At 36.7% G+C, this 15,000-nt stretch overlaps 1 protein-coding gene across 1 annotated transcript in view; it reads right to left on the bottom strand.

The window, feature by feature from the left end:
• The window catches only part of LOC106875431 (protocadherin Fat 4), a 483,503-nt gene that overhangs the window by 133,625 nt on the left and 334,878 nt on the right, over positions 1–15,000 (bottom strand). Inside the window, exon 25 of the mRNA XM_089363753.1 lies at positions 3,466–3,639. Within this exon, the coding sequence (XP_089219879.1) occupies positions 3,466–3,639 (174 nt within the window). The remainder of the gene's footprint in view (positions 1–3,465; positions 3,640–15,000) is intronic.

Consider the following 15,000-nt stretch of genomic DNA (forward strand, 5'->3'; position numbering starts at 1 on the left):
ACCCACACCTCTCACCAACACAACACACTCACACAGACACGCATACAATCACACACAAATGGGCATAAACAACACACGCACACACACGCACGTACACAGCAACGCACATATACACAACATACACATACACACAAACACACACGCACGCACAAAAACATACACATACACACACGCTCACGTACAAAATACACACACACATGCACACGTACCCAACACCTACAACCCCACACAAACACACACGAACACACACATACTCAAAAACTGCCTGCTGACCTTCCACTGACCATTGTCCATAAGCACCCACTAACTATTCCTGCTACTAATTCCTTCCACTACGTCACACACACACACACACAAACACACACATACACACTAACAGATAAACCACCAAACCACGCACACACACACACACACACACATACATACGCACACACACGTTCTGTCATTACACACACACTTGCAGACTCTCGCGCACGCACAGATATTCACCTCCCTTTTTCACTCTCCTGTCTTAGAAAGAACTTTTCCTCCACCACCTCCTCTTCCGGTCCTTCCACAATGTAACCTCGTGGGCATCGGTGCCGATTTTCTCTTCCTCCGTTTTCCCATTCTTTGAACTTTCCGTCTTTCCGACGAAGGTCTCCGCCCGAAACGTCATACTCTCTCTCTTTCCTTTCCCGAGCGTCCAATAACACTATCCGTATCACGTCCTCACTTTGTTGTTTTTTGTTATTGTTTTTTTGTGTTTTTTTAAACTATATATATATATATATATATATATATATATATATATATATACACACACACATACATATATACACACATATATATATATACATATATATATATAAATAAATATATATGTATATATATTGTTTACAATGTATATATATACATATATATATATAACTATAAATATATATATATATATATATATATATATATATATATATATATGCACGCACAATCTATCATGTATGCATATATGTGTGTGTGTGTGGATAGGGGTGTGCATGCGAGTATATGCATAAATTTATATATATATAAATATATGTATGTATATACATATGCAGAAATTATATAACATGTGTACACAGACAACTACATGAATGCATACATACACATTCATATCTTCTCACACATATATTGCTAATGTGAGCTTCTTGCAACATTGTGCAATTAATTAACCATTTTTCAGCCAATTTGTAACTGGAGTTAGAATATTAAGTACTATACAGACTTCCTGTTCTTTGCATGTTGAGATTTGCGAGGCACGTCTTAATAAATAAAATTAAATTATCTCGCTTTATTATTAAGGTAATTAGGAAACTAGAGAAACAAAAAAATGTAAAGACAAAAAATAAAATAAAATAAGAAAATGAAAATTAAAGGCTAAAATACTACTACTACTACTACTACTACTACTACTACTACTACTACTACTACTACTACTACTACTACTACTACTACTACTAATAATAATAATAATAATAATGATAATAATGATATGAGAATAGAAATTGCAGAAGGAAATCAGGAAAGTAATTTTCTACTAGTAGTGTTTAGATAGAATCCTGAGCTATGGTTTATTATTTACGAAAATGTTATTTTCGTCCATGATCAACTTCATCACGATTCTTCTGGTAAGATTGGAAAATAAACATTTTCTCTCGCTCAAAGTAGAGCCCAATAGTGTTGAAGAAACCTCTGTTAATTCTGTTAGTTACCTTTAAGCATTCCCGAGATACAAAGGTTCGAAGCTGAAACTAAAATTTGGACAATTTTGCTGATACACCCGGTATGTATGTATGTATGTATGTATGTATGTATGTATGTATGTATGTATGTATGTATGTAAGTGTGTGTGTTATGTGTGTGTGCCTTTGTGTCTGTGTTTGTTCCACACCACCGCTTGACAAACAGTGTTGGGATCCCCGTAACTTAGCATTTCAGCAGAGACTGATGAAATGAATACCAGTCGACTTTAAAGCCTACACTGAAGGCTTGCATTAGCTCTCGGTGAAAGATGTAAAGAGCTGTGAAAAGCCTATGTGAGAAAATGAGACACGCAAATCAATAATTAATAGTCTAATGGTTTGCTTTACGAATCTTGAATGTATATGACAGATTTGTTCGCCGATGTCTACGTAGAGGTCTTGGCAGCAGAATAAGAAAATTACAAAACCAGATGCTGAAAAAAGAAATGGTAATGTGCAGCGAATTATAATTTCCAGTCAATTTCTTGGCTCGATGCAGAGTTTAAGAACTTGGTCAAGGTACTAGCAAAGCGATTAATAGTTGTCGGCGATAGCGTAGTTGGAAAAGTGCAAAGCTGTACAATATCAAGAAGTTCTATCCATGACAAATTATACTTCATACGATACATCATGGATAAGATGAGTAAAAAGATCTAGTTTTGCGGGGCTTTGATCGATTTGAATCAATAGAAAGCTTCCAATAGTGTGGGTCATCGCTATTTGGCCGTTGTTCTGGTGCCAGCTGGTTTCAGTCTTTGTTTCGTAAGGCTGGATCACTTCAATGTATAGTCGTCTGTTCAGCAGTAAGTCGAAATGGCCACCTATCGGCAAATACGGAAATTATTAACATTTCCTTTTATCCATCCAGGAACGATCAGTCAAATACTACCGTCGCTGCAATCAATTATCTCCCTACCCCAGTTTTCAGGTCATCTGCCTATATTAGAAACATTTCTTCTTCTTCTTCTTCTTCTTCTTCTTCTTCTTCTTTTGATATTATTATTCCACCGAGGTCGATTTTGCCTTTCATCCTTTTGGGGGTGGATAAAATAAGTACCAGTCAAGTACTGGGGTCGAGTATACCCCTCCCCCAAATTTTCAGGCGTTGTTCTTCTTAGAGAAAAAATTATTATTATTATTATTATTATTATTATTATTATTATTATTATTATTATTATCATTAAAGCAGTGAGCTTGCAAAATCGTTAACACGCTGGACGAAATACTAAGCGGAATTTCGTCTGCCGCTACATTCTGAGTTCAAATTCCACCGAGGTCGACTTTGCCTTTCATCCTTTCGGAGGTCGATAAATTAAGTAGCAGTGAAACACTGGCGTCAATGTAATCGATTATCCCCCACCCCAACTGCCCTTGTAGCAAAATTTGAAACCATTATTATTATTATTATTATTATTATTATTATTAATCCTATTTTGTCTTTCAGTCCTTTGAGGCAGACAGCGTATGTTATGTATCGCGGTCGATACAGTCATCAAAATCACTTCCTTTGTAAATCTCTGTCAAGAAGAAGCAAACATTGCGAATGATAATGATGATGGTGATGATAATGATGATGATGATAGCAATAACTATTATGTTTATAGAATACAACAAGTTCTGTTTTTTACGATGGAATCTTTTCTTTCAGAAGTGAAGTTAAATAATCAAATATGTTAAACCACTACAATTAAAATAAAAATATACTTGCTGTTAAATTGAAATGAGGACGTGTTTCACAGTCAATGGAACCAGGTGTGTTTACTGTGATTTCTCCAGAGACAGAATTAATGTGAAATAATTCACTATTATTTCCGCTCAGCTGGAATTTTACAGCTTGGAAGGCAACATTATGATCTGAGTCAGATATAACCATTGGGGTCTCCTGTCATTTAGAATAAGTGAAAAATATATAAAAATATGCATAATAATAAAACAAGCTATAAAGATGTCGTTAACATCTCTCTTAACACAAATACAGCTGTGTATGCGCATGTATAAATATGTTTACATACATATAGCTATGTATATATGCGTGTCTGAGCATATATATATATATATATATATATATATATATATATACACACATACATACATACACACAAATGCGTGGGCATACATATATTTTAGGAAGAAATTTCTTTTCTTCGTACTTAAATACCAAGTGCAGGTAGAGTTTTATCTACAACAAAATACGATGTCATATTTTGGCATAAACCATTCAAGTAATTTATAACGTTCGTTATTTTCGTTTGGCAAAGATAGATTGAATTTGTCTGAGGAAACCAATTATTTTGACCACCTTATGAATAAAGAAATTGTTGAAGACTCTTTGTGTTCATTAATGTAAAAATAAACCAGGAATAGAGCATTAAACTAAATATAGGTAAACTAATACGCAGAGATGGCTTTTAATATACTTACTATTGTAAGAATCAGGAAAGATGTTTTCTTTCACAGAGTGTTTGTTAATTAAGACTGCTCTGTTGGATGTTATTTCAGACTTGTGTACCATTATCAAAAATAAAGACAATTATCTGGAGTTTGATTATTTGATAGAAATAGTCAGAGATCGACTATCAAATGCAGTGTTTAAAAATTGCCAGCGTTCTATAAATTCGTATTGTACGGTTAGCAGATCGAATACTTTATGAAGGACCTACATGTTCAGTACCTCAGACTTACAGATAGCTATATAGATAGCATACAGATAGCTATAAATTTTGCTCTATCCATTCTTATTGGACTTCATCATAACTTCATCCTCTGATGAATGTTATAAATGTGGTAAGCTCGTCTTTATTGATGCCAGCTGATTGACTTTTAGTTCAAGTCCTCTATGGTAGAAATGTTGATTGCATGTTCAATGCGATCAATTATATATAACTGAGTTATCTAACTTTTGGAAATAAGTATCAGATTACGTGGGAATGTTACTTGCGATAGAACAGCATCATATCTAAATTTGTTTTTCATATAGTTAACACCATGAAATTATAGCTAAACATTTGCTCACTAACTGGGAAATTGGAAATATTGGTATTCATGTAGTGTTTAGAAATAGAGATGTTACTTTAAAAATAAAGGTGAAGGGGTTGCCTCGCGTCCTTATTTTGTTTAAAGACAATTATCGTTAGTATTGTTGTTGAATAGATTCGTGCTACAGAGTAATCAATCAGGCGAAGCATCAGATGGCTATCAATAACTAAGACCTCCTCATCATTAGTATTAACAAACTCTCAGCATACAACAAATTTGATTTCTCATTTTAAAGATAGAGATTTTGCTGAGAGATTTTGCTGTGAGCTGGTGTATGAAGCTTTATAAAGTTATCTCGTTGGCTTAGGTGGTTAAAGTTTTCCTTTACCACATCATTAATTGAAACCCCCAGAGACACGTTGACAGTTTCTAAACCGTCATCAATTCTATTTTGTAATATTTAACATCGGCAAAAGCTACATTCTGCGATATCTACAATTTGACAGGATACCGACTGCGGTATACATGATTTGTCAAAGTGTCAAACATTTGTGCGGAACTGAAATATCAGTGTACTTAATTCTCCGCTTATGCTTATTAATTACTGCTCTAAAGACAATAGGTAATTAGAAATAGTCTCTTCCATCAAATATGCAATTAAAGTTGTATTTCTCTCTTCTCAGTTAACTTGTGGCAGAAATAGTCACATTGCAACAGATTGTGTTATCCATGATCGTAACTAATTACTTTCCTCAGCTGCTATTTAACCTCAAACAATGTATCTACGACCACGTTAACCAATGTGTCCGTTTGTTTTATAAGACAGCAGGATATGATCTAAAGTAGATTTGTTTGCTGTTTTTAGCAGGTCGATCAACTGCTTAGTGGTCTTTTGCATTGGCTCGTTGTTGTCTCTCGTGAGCTTTCACCAGTTCTTACAAAAAGCGAATCAACCAACCGATCAATATTGTTTCATATGCCATCTGTATGATTAATGAATTTATTGGCCGATGTTTGTCAGTTCGTCTGTAACTGCTATAATTAGTTGCATGCTCTTAAAACCTGCATGTTAACAATGAATCCCAGTGTTGCCGCAAGATTAAACAATTTACAATGCAAACTTTCACCTTATTACAGATAAAACCAAATCAAATAAACTCTAAAAGAAAAGTTAGCTAGAGGTGCATAAATCAAGAAATACGGATTAGGGGAAAACAATCTGCTTGTATTGTTTTGACAAATAAAAATGTGTAGCTAAAAATACGTGTAGCATAGTTTATACATTCGTGCTTTTCAAGATAATATAACTCTTGAGATCGTTTTTGTTTATTCCTAAGTCGGTTCTGATTGAACAAACTTATATTGAAAATAATTCCAACCACGGCCATTTATTAGTTTTCTTTAGATATAATGTACCTCCTATTAAATTTTCCAATGTAGTTCTTATCTAAGACGCTTGATTATAGTCTTAGGGATATTTAGCTGCTATTTTCAGCAGGTCAGATGACTACTAGTAGAAGCTTTTCCCGCTGGCGTCTTTGTGATCGTTGTTGTTGGTCTTGTTAGATTTACTTTAAAAAAATCAAAACAAAGATGGTCGATCGAATGAATACCTGTGTGATTTAAAATGACTAAGTGATTCATCCATGAAAAGGAGCTCTTATCTAAATCCCACAAGTCTAAATTCTTCAAATGCAAACGACCAGTTTAGTGGCGTACATCTTTTTGGCACTTATGAACTTAACTTAATTGTAGCTTCTCAGCTGTAAATAAAGCACTCTATCTTTTTCTATATTTTTAGTCCAATAGAAAGAAAACCGAATTGCTGTTTAATTTTACGAAACCATGAGAATGACAATATTGTGATTGTGATCTCTCAGTCATTTAATTATTCCGAACCAGTGGCGAAGCAAGGATTCTCAGCGACAGACGTCGGAGATCTTCTGTTCGTACTTCGTTGCTAATAAATTCTGTAAATATATTTCTATTATTTTAAATCTATTTTCATGTACTACCATGAATGTAATATTCACAAATTTGGATATTTTCATATTGCTGGAACAAATCCTTTTAGATATGGAATTATACAACAAAGTTCTGGAAAGAGCCAACTATCAAAGCATCGAATCGCTGATCACGAAACACTGTCTTCGATGGTCAGCATATGTAGCAAAAATGGAAGAGTCAAGGTTCCTACACCAAGACTAATTCAGCGAACTCGCTTCAAGGAAAGAACCACGCTGTTGTCTTCTTCGAAGATACAAGGACCAAGTCAAAACAGCACTAAAAGCCACTGATCATAGCCTGAATACTTTGAAACATAAGCCCGAGACCGTACCAAGAGGTGGTGATCCATCATCATAGGAACCAAAATCTTCGAAGCTACCAGAAATGAAAAGGAAGAAATTGAATAACAGGAGAGAAAGGCTCGACCAAATCAACCTTGTTCTTTACCAACATTACCATACAGTCAATATCATTGACTCTTCTGTGCATAAAATGGTCTACAAAATCACCAACGCCATCACCATAAACGAAGCGTCCAGCAAAGAAGAAATTAAATTCGTGGATACGAAATAAAACCAACGACGACGACATACGACTAATAACTAATCTAGAGAATAACTTATTTAATCTAAATTCCGGCTAAATTGAAAGAGCAAGTGCTCCTCGAACGCACCAATAGGCAAAAGATTTGTTGTGTGGTTAAGAAGCTGATTTCCCAATCATGTGGTCTCGGGTGCTATTGCCCGTTATCTTGGGAAAATGTCTTCTACCGTAGCCCCGGGTCGACTGAAGCCTTGTGAGTAGATATGATAGATGGAATCTGAAAGAAGCTCGTCATGTACGTATATATATATAATTATATATCTGTGTGTCTGCCCGCACATGTGTATATCTTTGTGCGTCTTTGTGTTTGTCTTCCACACCACCACTTTATAAGCGGTGTTGGTTCGTATACCTCCCCGTAACGTTAGTGGTTCATCAAAAAATACTGATACAATAAATACCAGGTTTTGTTGGACTAAACCCGTCAAGGCGGTGCCTCAGCATGGTCGTAGTCCAATAACTGAAACAAGTAAAACATAAAGCCATTTTCCCTGTTATATCTTAACACATAACAGGATAGATCATTATTACTCTCTCAATATATATATATATATATATATATATATATACCTCCGTTCAGTTCTTCCCTATTTGGAGGCCTGGTCCAACCGAAACTCCCAGCAACTTAACCGGTCCCTCCATCCAGCACCCAACAACGCTGTCTGAAGTCATCGACTTGCTAAACTAGGTGCCGAGCTGCAAGCCGACCGACTTTTCTCGGTTAATCTTTGCTCCTGCCACCTCTTCGTAAGCCTCAATAGTCTTACCCACTTCACGTAGGCGTGCTACTGAGGTTACGCTGATAGTGATATCATCCGCGTAAGCCGTAACAAACTCCTCTGGTTCTCTCGGAATACCACTCAACCTTCGCAGTAGGGGCTCGAGAGCCACCACATACAAAAGCGGTGAGAGCGCACATCCTTGACAAACCGAGAGTCTGATGCAGAACGGCTTCGAAAGGAAACCATTCACCCGAACGATCGAGTCAATGTTGTGGTACAAAGCGATAAACCACTCGAGGAAGCCAAGGCCAACGCAAGACTCCGCATCCGACTCCGAGAGACACGGCAGCCCGGCAAGAAAGTCCTCGAGGGCTCTCCCACCACCAGGACCGCTGTCACACCGGAACAGCTGGGTAAAATACTCCCGAAAGGCCTCACACATTTTCTCGGGTTCGTTTACCAAGACGCCATTATGATTCGTCAAAGACCGTATAGTGGAACTATTTCCTAGCCGAGCTTCAACCACTCGGGCCCATCCAGCGGCCTTGATTCCTTCACTTCCCATCGCACGTAACTTAGCTCTGGCAATACTTCCCATGTGTTGGGCTTCACAATGCTGGTTTAACTCCAGTCTTTTCACCCTCGCTTGGTCCGCATTACCAATCCTCCAGGCTCCTTCTAGTTCTTTAACTAAACCATCTCCTATTCTACGTCCCTTCTTAGCTAAACTTATGCTAAACCTAATATACTCATATTTGATGGCTCTTTTTAGGGCGTACCACCATTTGTTATTAATGATGGTACCTGTCAATGCCCTCTGTATTAACATCTTGATCCGCTTTCTGTATTCCTCAATCGCCAAAAGGGACTATAGAGTTTCCAGTAGCCAGATCCCTGAATATGTAACTTATCTATTGTCAATTTACAGGTAACCATCTTGTGGTCACTGTAGCTGACTAGAAAAAACTGTGGACACTTAGCTATGGACTTATCTGTTTCTCTAATTAAAATCCTATCTAGATATGTTCTGGAAGACCCATAACTATTTGACCAAGTCCACTGTGGAGTGTTCGGGTGTTCCAGCCTATGTGGATCTGCTAGCTGAAAGTGACTTAGCTGATCCCGTAAGCCTGGGTTACATTTTCTGTTCATGTTCGAGCCAACACAATCTGTGTGTGCGTCACATATTCTGTTAAAGTCTCCTAACAATAAAAGCGAATGCAACGTGGCCAGGAACTTGCCCAGGTCACGAAAATATTCACTTTGCGCGCCCATAATGTTGGATGCATAAATAGCAACTAGCCTGATTATCTTGCCACAACTGAATGTCAGATCGAGAACGACCAGCCTGCCTTCTGGATCAGAAAAAAAACAACTTTTTCTCGGCTTTTGTGATTGTAAACATTCTAAATATTTATTTCGGAGAAAATAAGGCTGCAGCGAAATGTTTTGCGGCATTTTTGTCCGTCTTTACGGTCTGAGTTCAACTTTGCATTTCATCTTTCGATGTAATCAACTTATCCCTCCCACCAAAATTGCTGTGCATGTGTGCGTGCGCGCGCGTATGTAAATATGTATGCATACGTCTGTGTGTATGTGTGTGTGTAGCGGTTCTTGTTTGTGTGTTTGAGCGTAGGGTTCTAATTGTTAGTAAATAGAGAGAGAAAAAGAGACGCAGAAGGAGAAAAATTGAAAGGATGGGAAGGCAGAGAAATTGTGTGTACGTATTGTGAGACTCTTCTATGTATTCATTCTACAATAGACACACACACACGCACGCACATATAGAAGAGACACATACATACACACACGTGCATATTATGCAATGTATATATTATACAATATATATTAATGAATTAGATTTGAATATTCTTTATGAGTATCAAAGTATCTTTAGTGCAGAAACTGAATGTGCATTTAGCTCCATATTTAATGGGCAACAACTAAACTAGACTAAGCAATGCTTGAATTTATGAGTAATCGGAGGCGAGTGACTTTCATAATAATACGTCGAACTAATAGTATTGGCAAAATAATTTTTAAAAATAATAAATCACAAAATTACAATATGAAAATGTTAGGAAATGCTCAGAGTCAAGAAATAATTATAGGACAACAACTTCAGGGGCAATGTATTTTTAATGTGAAATTGATTGTGGTTAAGATCTCGTATTAGATGTCATTAGATCCAGGAAGCGAAATCTTGTAAGATTCTATTTTATAGTAACAAATTGAAACAAAGAGGAAATGAAATTATTTTCAAAAGGGAAAATAGTAAAAGAATTATCAGAAGAGTTTCTTCCATTATTTAACAACACTGAATTTCAAAAGCAGCGGTTCGCAACCTCATTTGCATCATGGACCGGTTATATGTAAGACAATTTTTTCACAGAGCGATTCCACGTAAGGAAGTTTTTTCTCGGACCGGGTTATCACGCGCATAACAAAACACAATAAAATTTTATTATTACATATTAACACACACGCACACACACACACACACACACACACACACACACACACACACACACACACACACACACACACACGCACACAATCAATATGGTGTCAAATTTTTGCAAAGTTTTTGAGGAGGATGCCGTTTCTTACTTGCAAGAGAAGGGTGCTATTATTAAGAGAAAATTGTACAAAAATACACAATATGAATAAAATGCTTCGCGAGAAAATTTACTGGTGGTGCCTCCGAAAAGGATAGAAGTGCGTGTCTGTCAAAAAGGACGCATGGTTGGATGGTGGCCCTCTTCCTCTTAGAATTGAACTGCTTCTTCTTTCTTTACTCATAGATCCAGGAATTGACTTACGTCCGGTTTAATGTTGAAGAATCGGAGATGAAACATTGCACAGCTGTTGATTACAGTTATGTTTGTAAAATATGTGCAGAGGACCTGATCCGCAATATAGTTCAGATAGGCGATCCGGGGAAAGTTTTGAGATAGACAAAACAGTCTTCTCAAGACGTAAATACAACCAAGGAAGGGTGTTTGTTACCTGAGCAATGGGTATTTCGGAGGTATGTGTCGCGAGATCAGATATGCTTTTCTTTATGCTGTGTGATATCGGAATTGCGACTCGCTAGAGGAATGCATACGTCAGTCCTTTCTTCCAGGAACTATAATTTTCAGTGACTTGTCGAAGGCTTACTCGCACGTTCCTGAAATTGATGGTTATAATTTTTGTTTCTGAATTTTCACTACAAAATATGTATTGTTTACATGAACTGAAATCGGTTTTCTGGGTAATTTAACGTATAGATTATACTGTTTTTCACACAAAGAAAATTAATTGAAGATTTTTCCTTTTTATATTGTTTACATGCGTGTTCCGACATTGCACATGACTTTATTCATTAAAACTTATTATAACTTCAAAACTTCTTACAAGTTCGTCGTCGTAATCGTGTGAAAGACAGCTCTCACGCACAAAATGCCAGCTTCTAAATCCTGTTTTCTGATTAGGTAAAAGTTATCCAGCTTTAAACCGCTGTAGAATTTTTCTAAAATTTCTATGGAACAAGTGAATAACAAAATCAAATTCAGCGTGAAGAATTACATCTATATCACAAGTTTGAAAATTTTCGCTTAATTTTAAAATGTCAAAAACTGTGACAACAAAACGCATCCTGGTGAAATTAATGTGCAAGTGGTTGAGAATGCCACAGACAAATGTACCCTTAACGTAGTTCTCAAGGAGATTCAGCATGACACAGAATGTGTCAAAGCTGACCCTTTGAAATACAGGTACTAGTCATTCTTATCAACTGAGTGGACTGGAGTGATATGAAATAAATTGCCTTGCTCAAGGACAATGTGTTACCGGGAATCTATTTGTAAGAAACAAATTAGAGCAACGGCAAAAGCATAAGAATAATAAACAACATAACCATCAACAACAGCTGAAACATCTCGCATTGGAAAGTACTAGAATATGTTTCTAAAAGAAACGATGGTTTGTTGGCAAGGGCTCCACGTAATGTGTGGAGAATAAGTAGAAACCAACAGCGTCCACCACAACTTGAACTATTGGAATATAGTCGGAAATCACGGAAAACATGAAGTGAACTGATATTAGCTCAATTTAGAATGAAACCTACATGATTTGTGGGATTGTTAGCAGACTACTACTACTACTACACGTTGGTCTCCAGTTTTCTATTCAAATTCTCTCCTACAATTCAAATTGTAGGAGAGAAAACGCAGACACACAGACACAGACACATCACTCATAAATTCTAACTGAGAATATTAGAGATTTTGTGCATAATTGTATTTCCTAGGCGTATGAGTGTATACCTGTGTATGCGTGCGTGTGTTTATGAGAACCAGTAGTTCATAGATGAATGCGATGGGGTAACAAAAGAAAGGTCATAATTCAGTCTTCTATAAAATATTAATGTGCTTCCAGCAAAGCACATTTCTTATCTCTCTTGATCCACAATAGGTGAAAACGCTGTATTCATATGTGTTGCCTGAATAGCTATGGTTAGGTATGATTTTTAGCTGCGTATGTTTAAAAAAAAATTGTTTCAATAATATTTATGTAGATAGCCAAATAGAAGTTATCTGTGACTAGCATTTACAACAATACTAATGAGTTACATTTCCAGCAGTCTATATGATGGTGATGTAAAACAGAGAAAGTATATGATAATAGTGTGCAGTGAAAGTTTTGTTGAAGATTTCCGCAAGCTTTACATGCAGAGATATACATTTATTCTTGAAGTGAGAGAGTGTGAAAGAATATTGTCATATATTGTAATTCTTTTTTTGCACGTATATATATATATATATATATATATATATATATATATGATATAGTGTTCACCTTTATATATATATATATATATATATATATATATATATATATATATATATATATATATATATAAATTCAATAATAGGACGAATTCTTTTACAAGAATTTATCAAGTAGATAGCGTGGAAAAACCTCATAAGGGAAAAAATCCATCATTTATTCCCGAAATATATATTTATATTTATATAAGGGCATTACTATACAATAATGCCTCACGCTATGAGGGACTCTAAGGTCAGACTACCATAAAAAGCACTTTTTATGGTAGTCTGACCTTAGAGTCCCTCATAGCGTGAGGCATTATTGTATAGTAATGCCCTTATATAAATATATATATATATATATATGATGGAGTGTTCACCGTTATATATATATATATATATATATATATATATATGGTGGAGTATTCACCTTTATATATATATATGATGGAGTGTTCACCAACGACCTCCACAAATTGTGTGCTTATAGTGATCAAATGTTCGTGCCGTACAATAGCTCATCCCCTCCATTATATCGACGTTGCCTGAAGTGTGATTGCAGAGCAAGGTGAGATGAAGTGTTTTACTCAAGAATGCAACGCTTGGTGCCTTTGCAAGATCTTAGTGCTTCATTGGAGCCATTAAAAAGAAAATAAGTGTTTATTTTGGAAAGTATATATATATATATTGGCATCACGCCAATATTTTTACTAAATATTGGGGGCCTGTTGCATTATAATAATAAAAGCAAAATTTCTTTCCTGAGAGACCTTGCTGCATGCAATCAAGCCCTATGCATAGCACTCGTGGAAACTCACCTCAGCCCTGATATAGAGGATGCAGAAGTACACGTACCAAAATATGTCATACTGCGAACAGACAGAAGGGAAAGGAGCCATGGTGGAGTTGCTGTATACATCCGTGACGACCTCACACCCCAGGTCTTACTGTCATACTCAAATTCGGTATGCGACACCCAAATTGTATACATAAGACAACATAATATAGTCATATGCAATACATATTGCCCACCGGATGCTCCAAACCACATAGGCAAATTTGAAGATTGCCTCACTAGAATTAAAGAAATCCTCATGAAATTGGAACACCATGTGACCATATTTCTTATGGGTGATTTCAACTTCCCCAACGTCAAATGACCCGAAGGTCTCATACTCTCAGGAATGACCTATCGCAAGCAAGCACAGGTGGAATGCCTGCGCAACCTCACCAATGCCCTATTCATGGAGCAAGCTGTTCTCAGACCAACTAGAGCGAATAACATTCTAGATCTCTGCTTCACGAACAATACGGACATCATTCATGATGTGAAAGTGACGCCGACATTAGTTTCGGATCACAACATAATAGAACTGTCTATGTTTGTCCCAAAAGAAACCAGAGACATACAGCTTAAAGGAAGCACCCAAAATCTCTCCAATCTGAACTTCCACAAAGCGGACTGGAAATCGATCCAGAAAGAGATCCTCAGAGAGGATTGGCCAAAATGTCTCTCCACACCAGACATTGACATGAAACTAGAATGTTTCATGTCTACTGTGCAAGCTATATGCCAGAAATATGTCCCAGAGCACAAGGCCAAAACAAATAGGAACAAGATTCCAAGGGAGAGGAAGATCCTCATGAGACGACGGACGAAAGTTGCAAATCGACTCAACCAGCATCCCAAGAATGGCCAAAGGTCCCGCCTAAAAACGACACTGGTGGAGATTGAAAAAAGGCTGCAATAATCCTATGTGAGAGAGAGAGCAGATAAAGAAGCCTGGGTTATAAAAAACATTAAGTCAAACCCAAAGGCCTTCTTTCATTACGCAAAAGAAACAGCCTCAGTACGCTACAAGATTGGACCCCTCTCCGAAGAGGATGGCTCCCTCACAGACAGTCCAACTAGGATCAGTGAGGTACTGAATGAGCAATTCAAAAGTGTCTTCACCACTCCATTGGAGCACAGACAAGTGAACGAACCAGTGGACTTCTTTGCTACCTCCCCTATAACCAATGAGGCAGTTACAATGGAATACATCAACATTAGCGAAGAAGATGTACTACTAGCTATACATGAAGTGGACACAAACTCAACTGCTGGCCCTGATGGTTTCC

Source organism: Octopus bimaculoides, chromosome 15 (assembly GCF_046866305.1).
Source record: "Octopus bimaculoides isolate indiv1 chromosome 15, ASM4686630v1, whole genome shotgun sequence".
Lineage (NCBI taxonomy): Eukaryota > Metazoa > Mollusca > Cephalopoda > Octopoda > Octopodidae > Octopus > Octopus bimaculoides.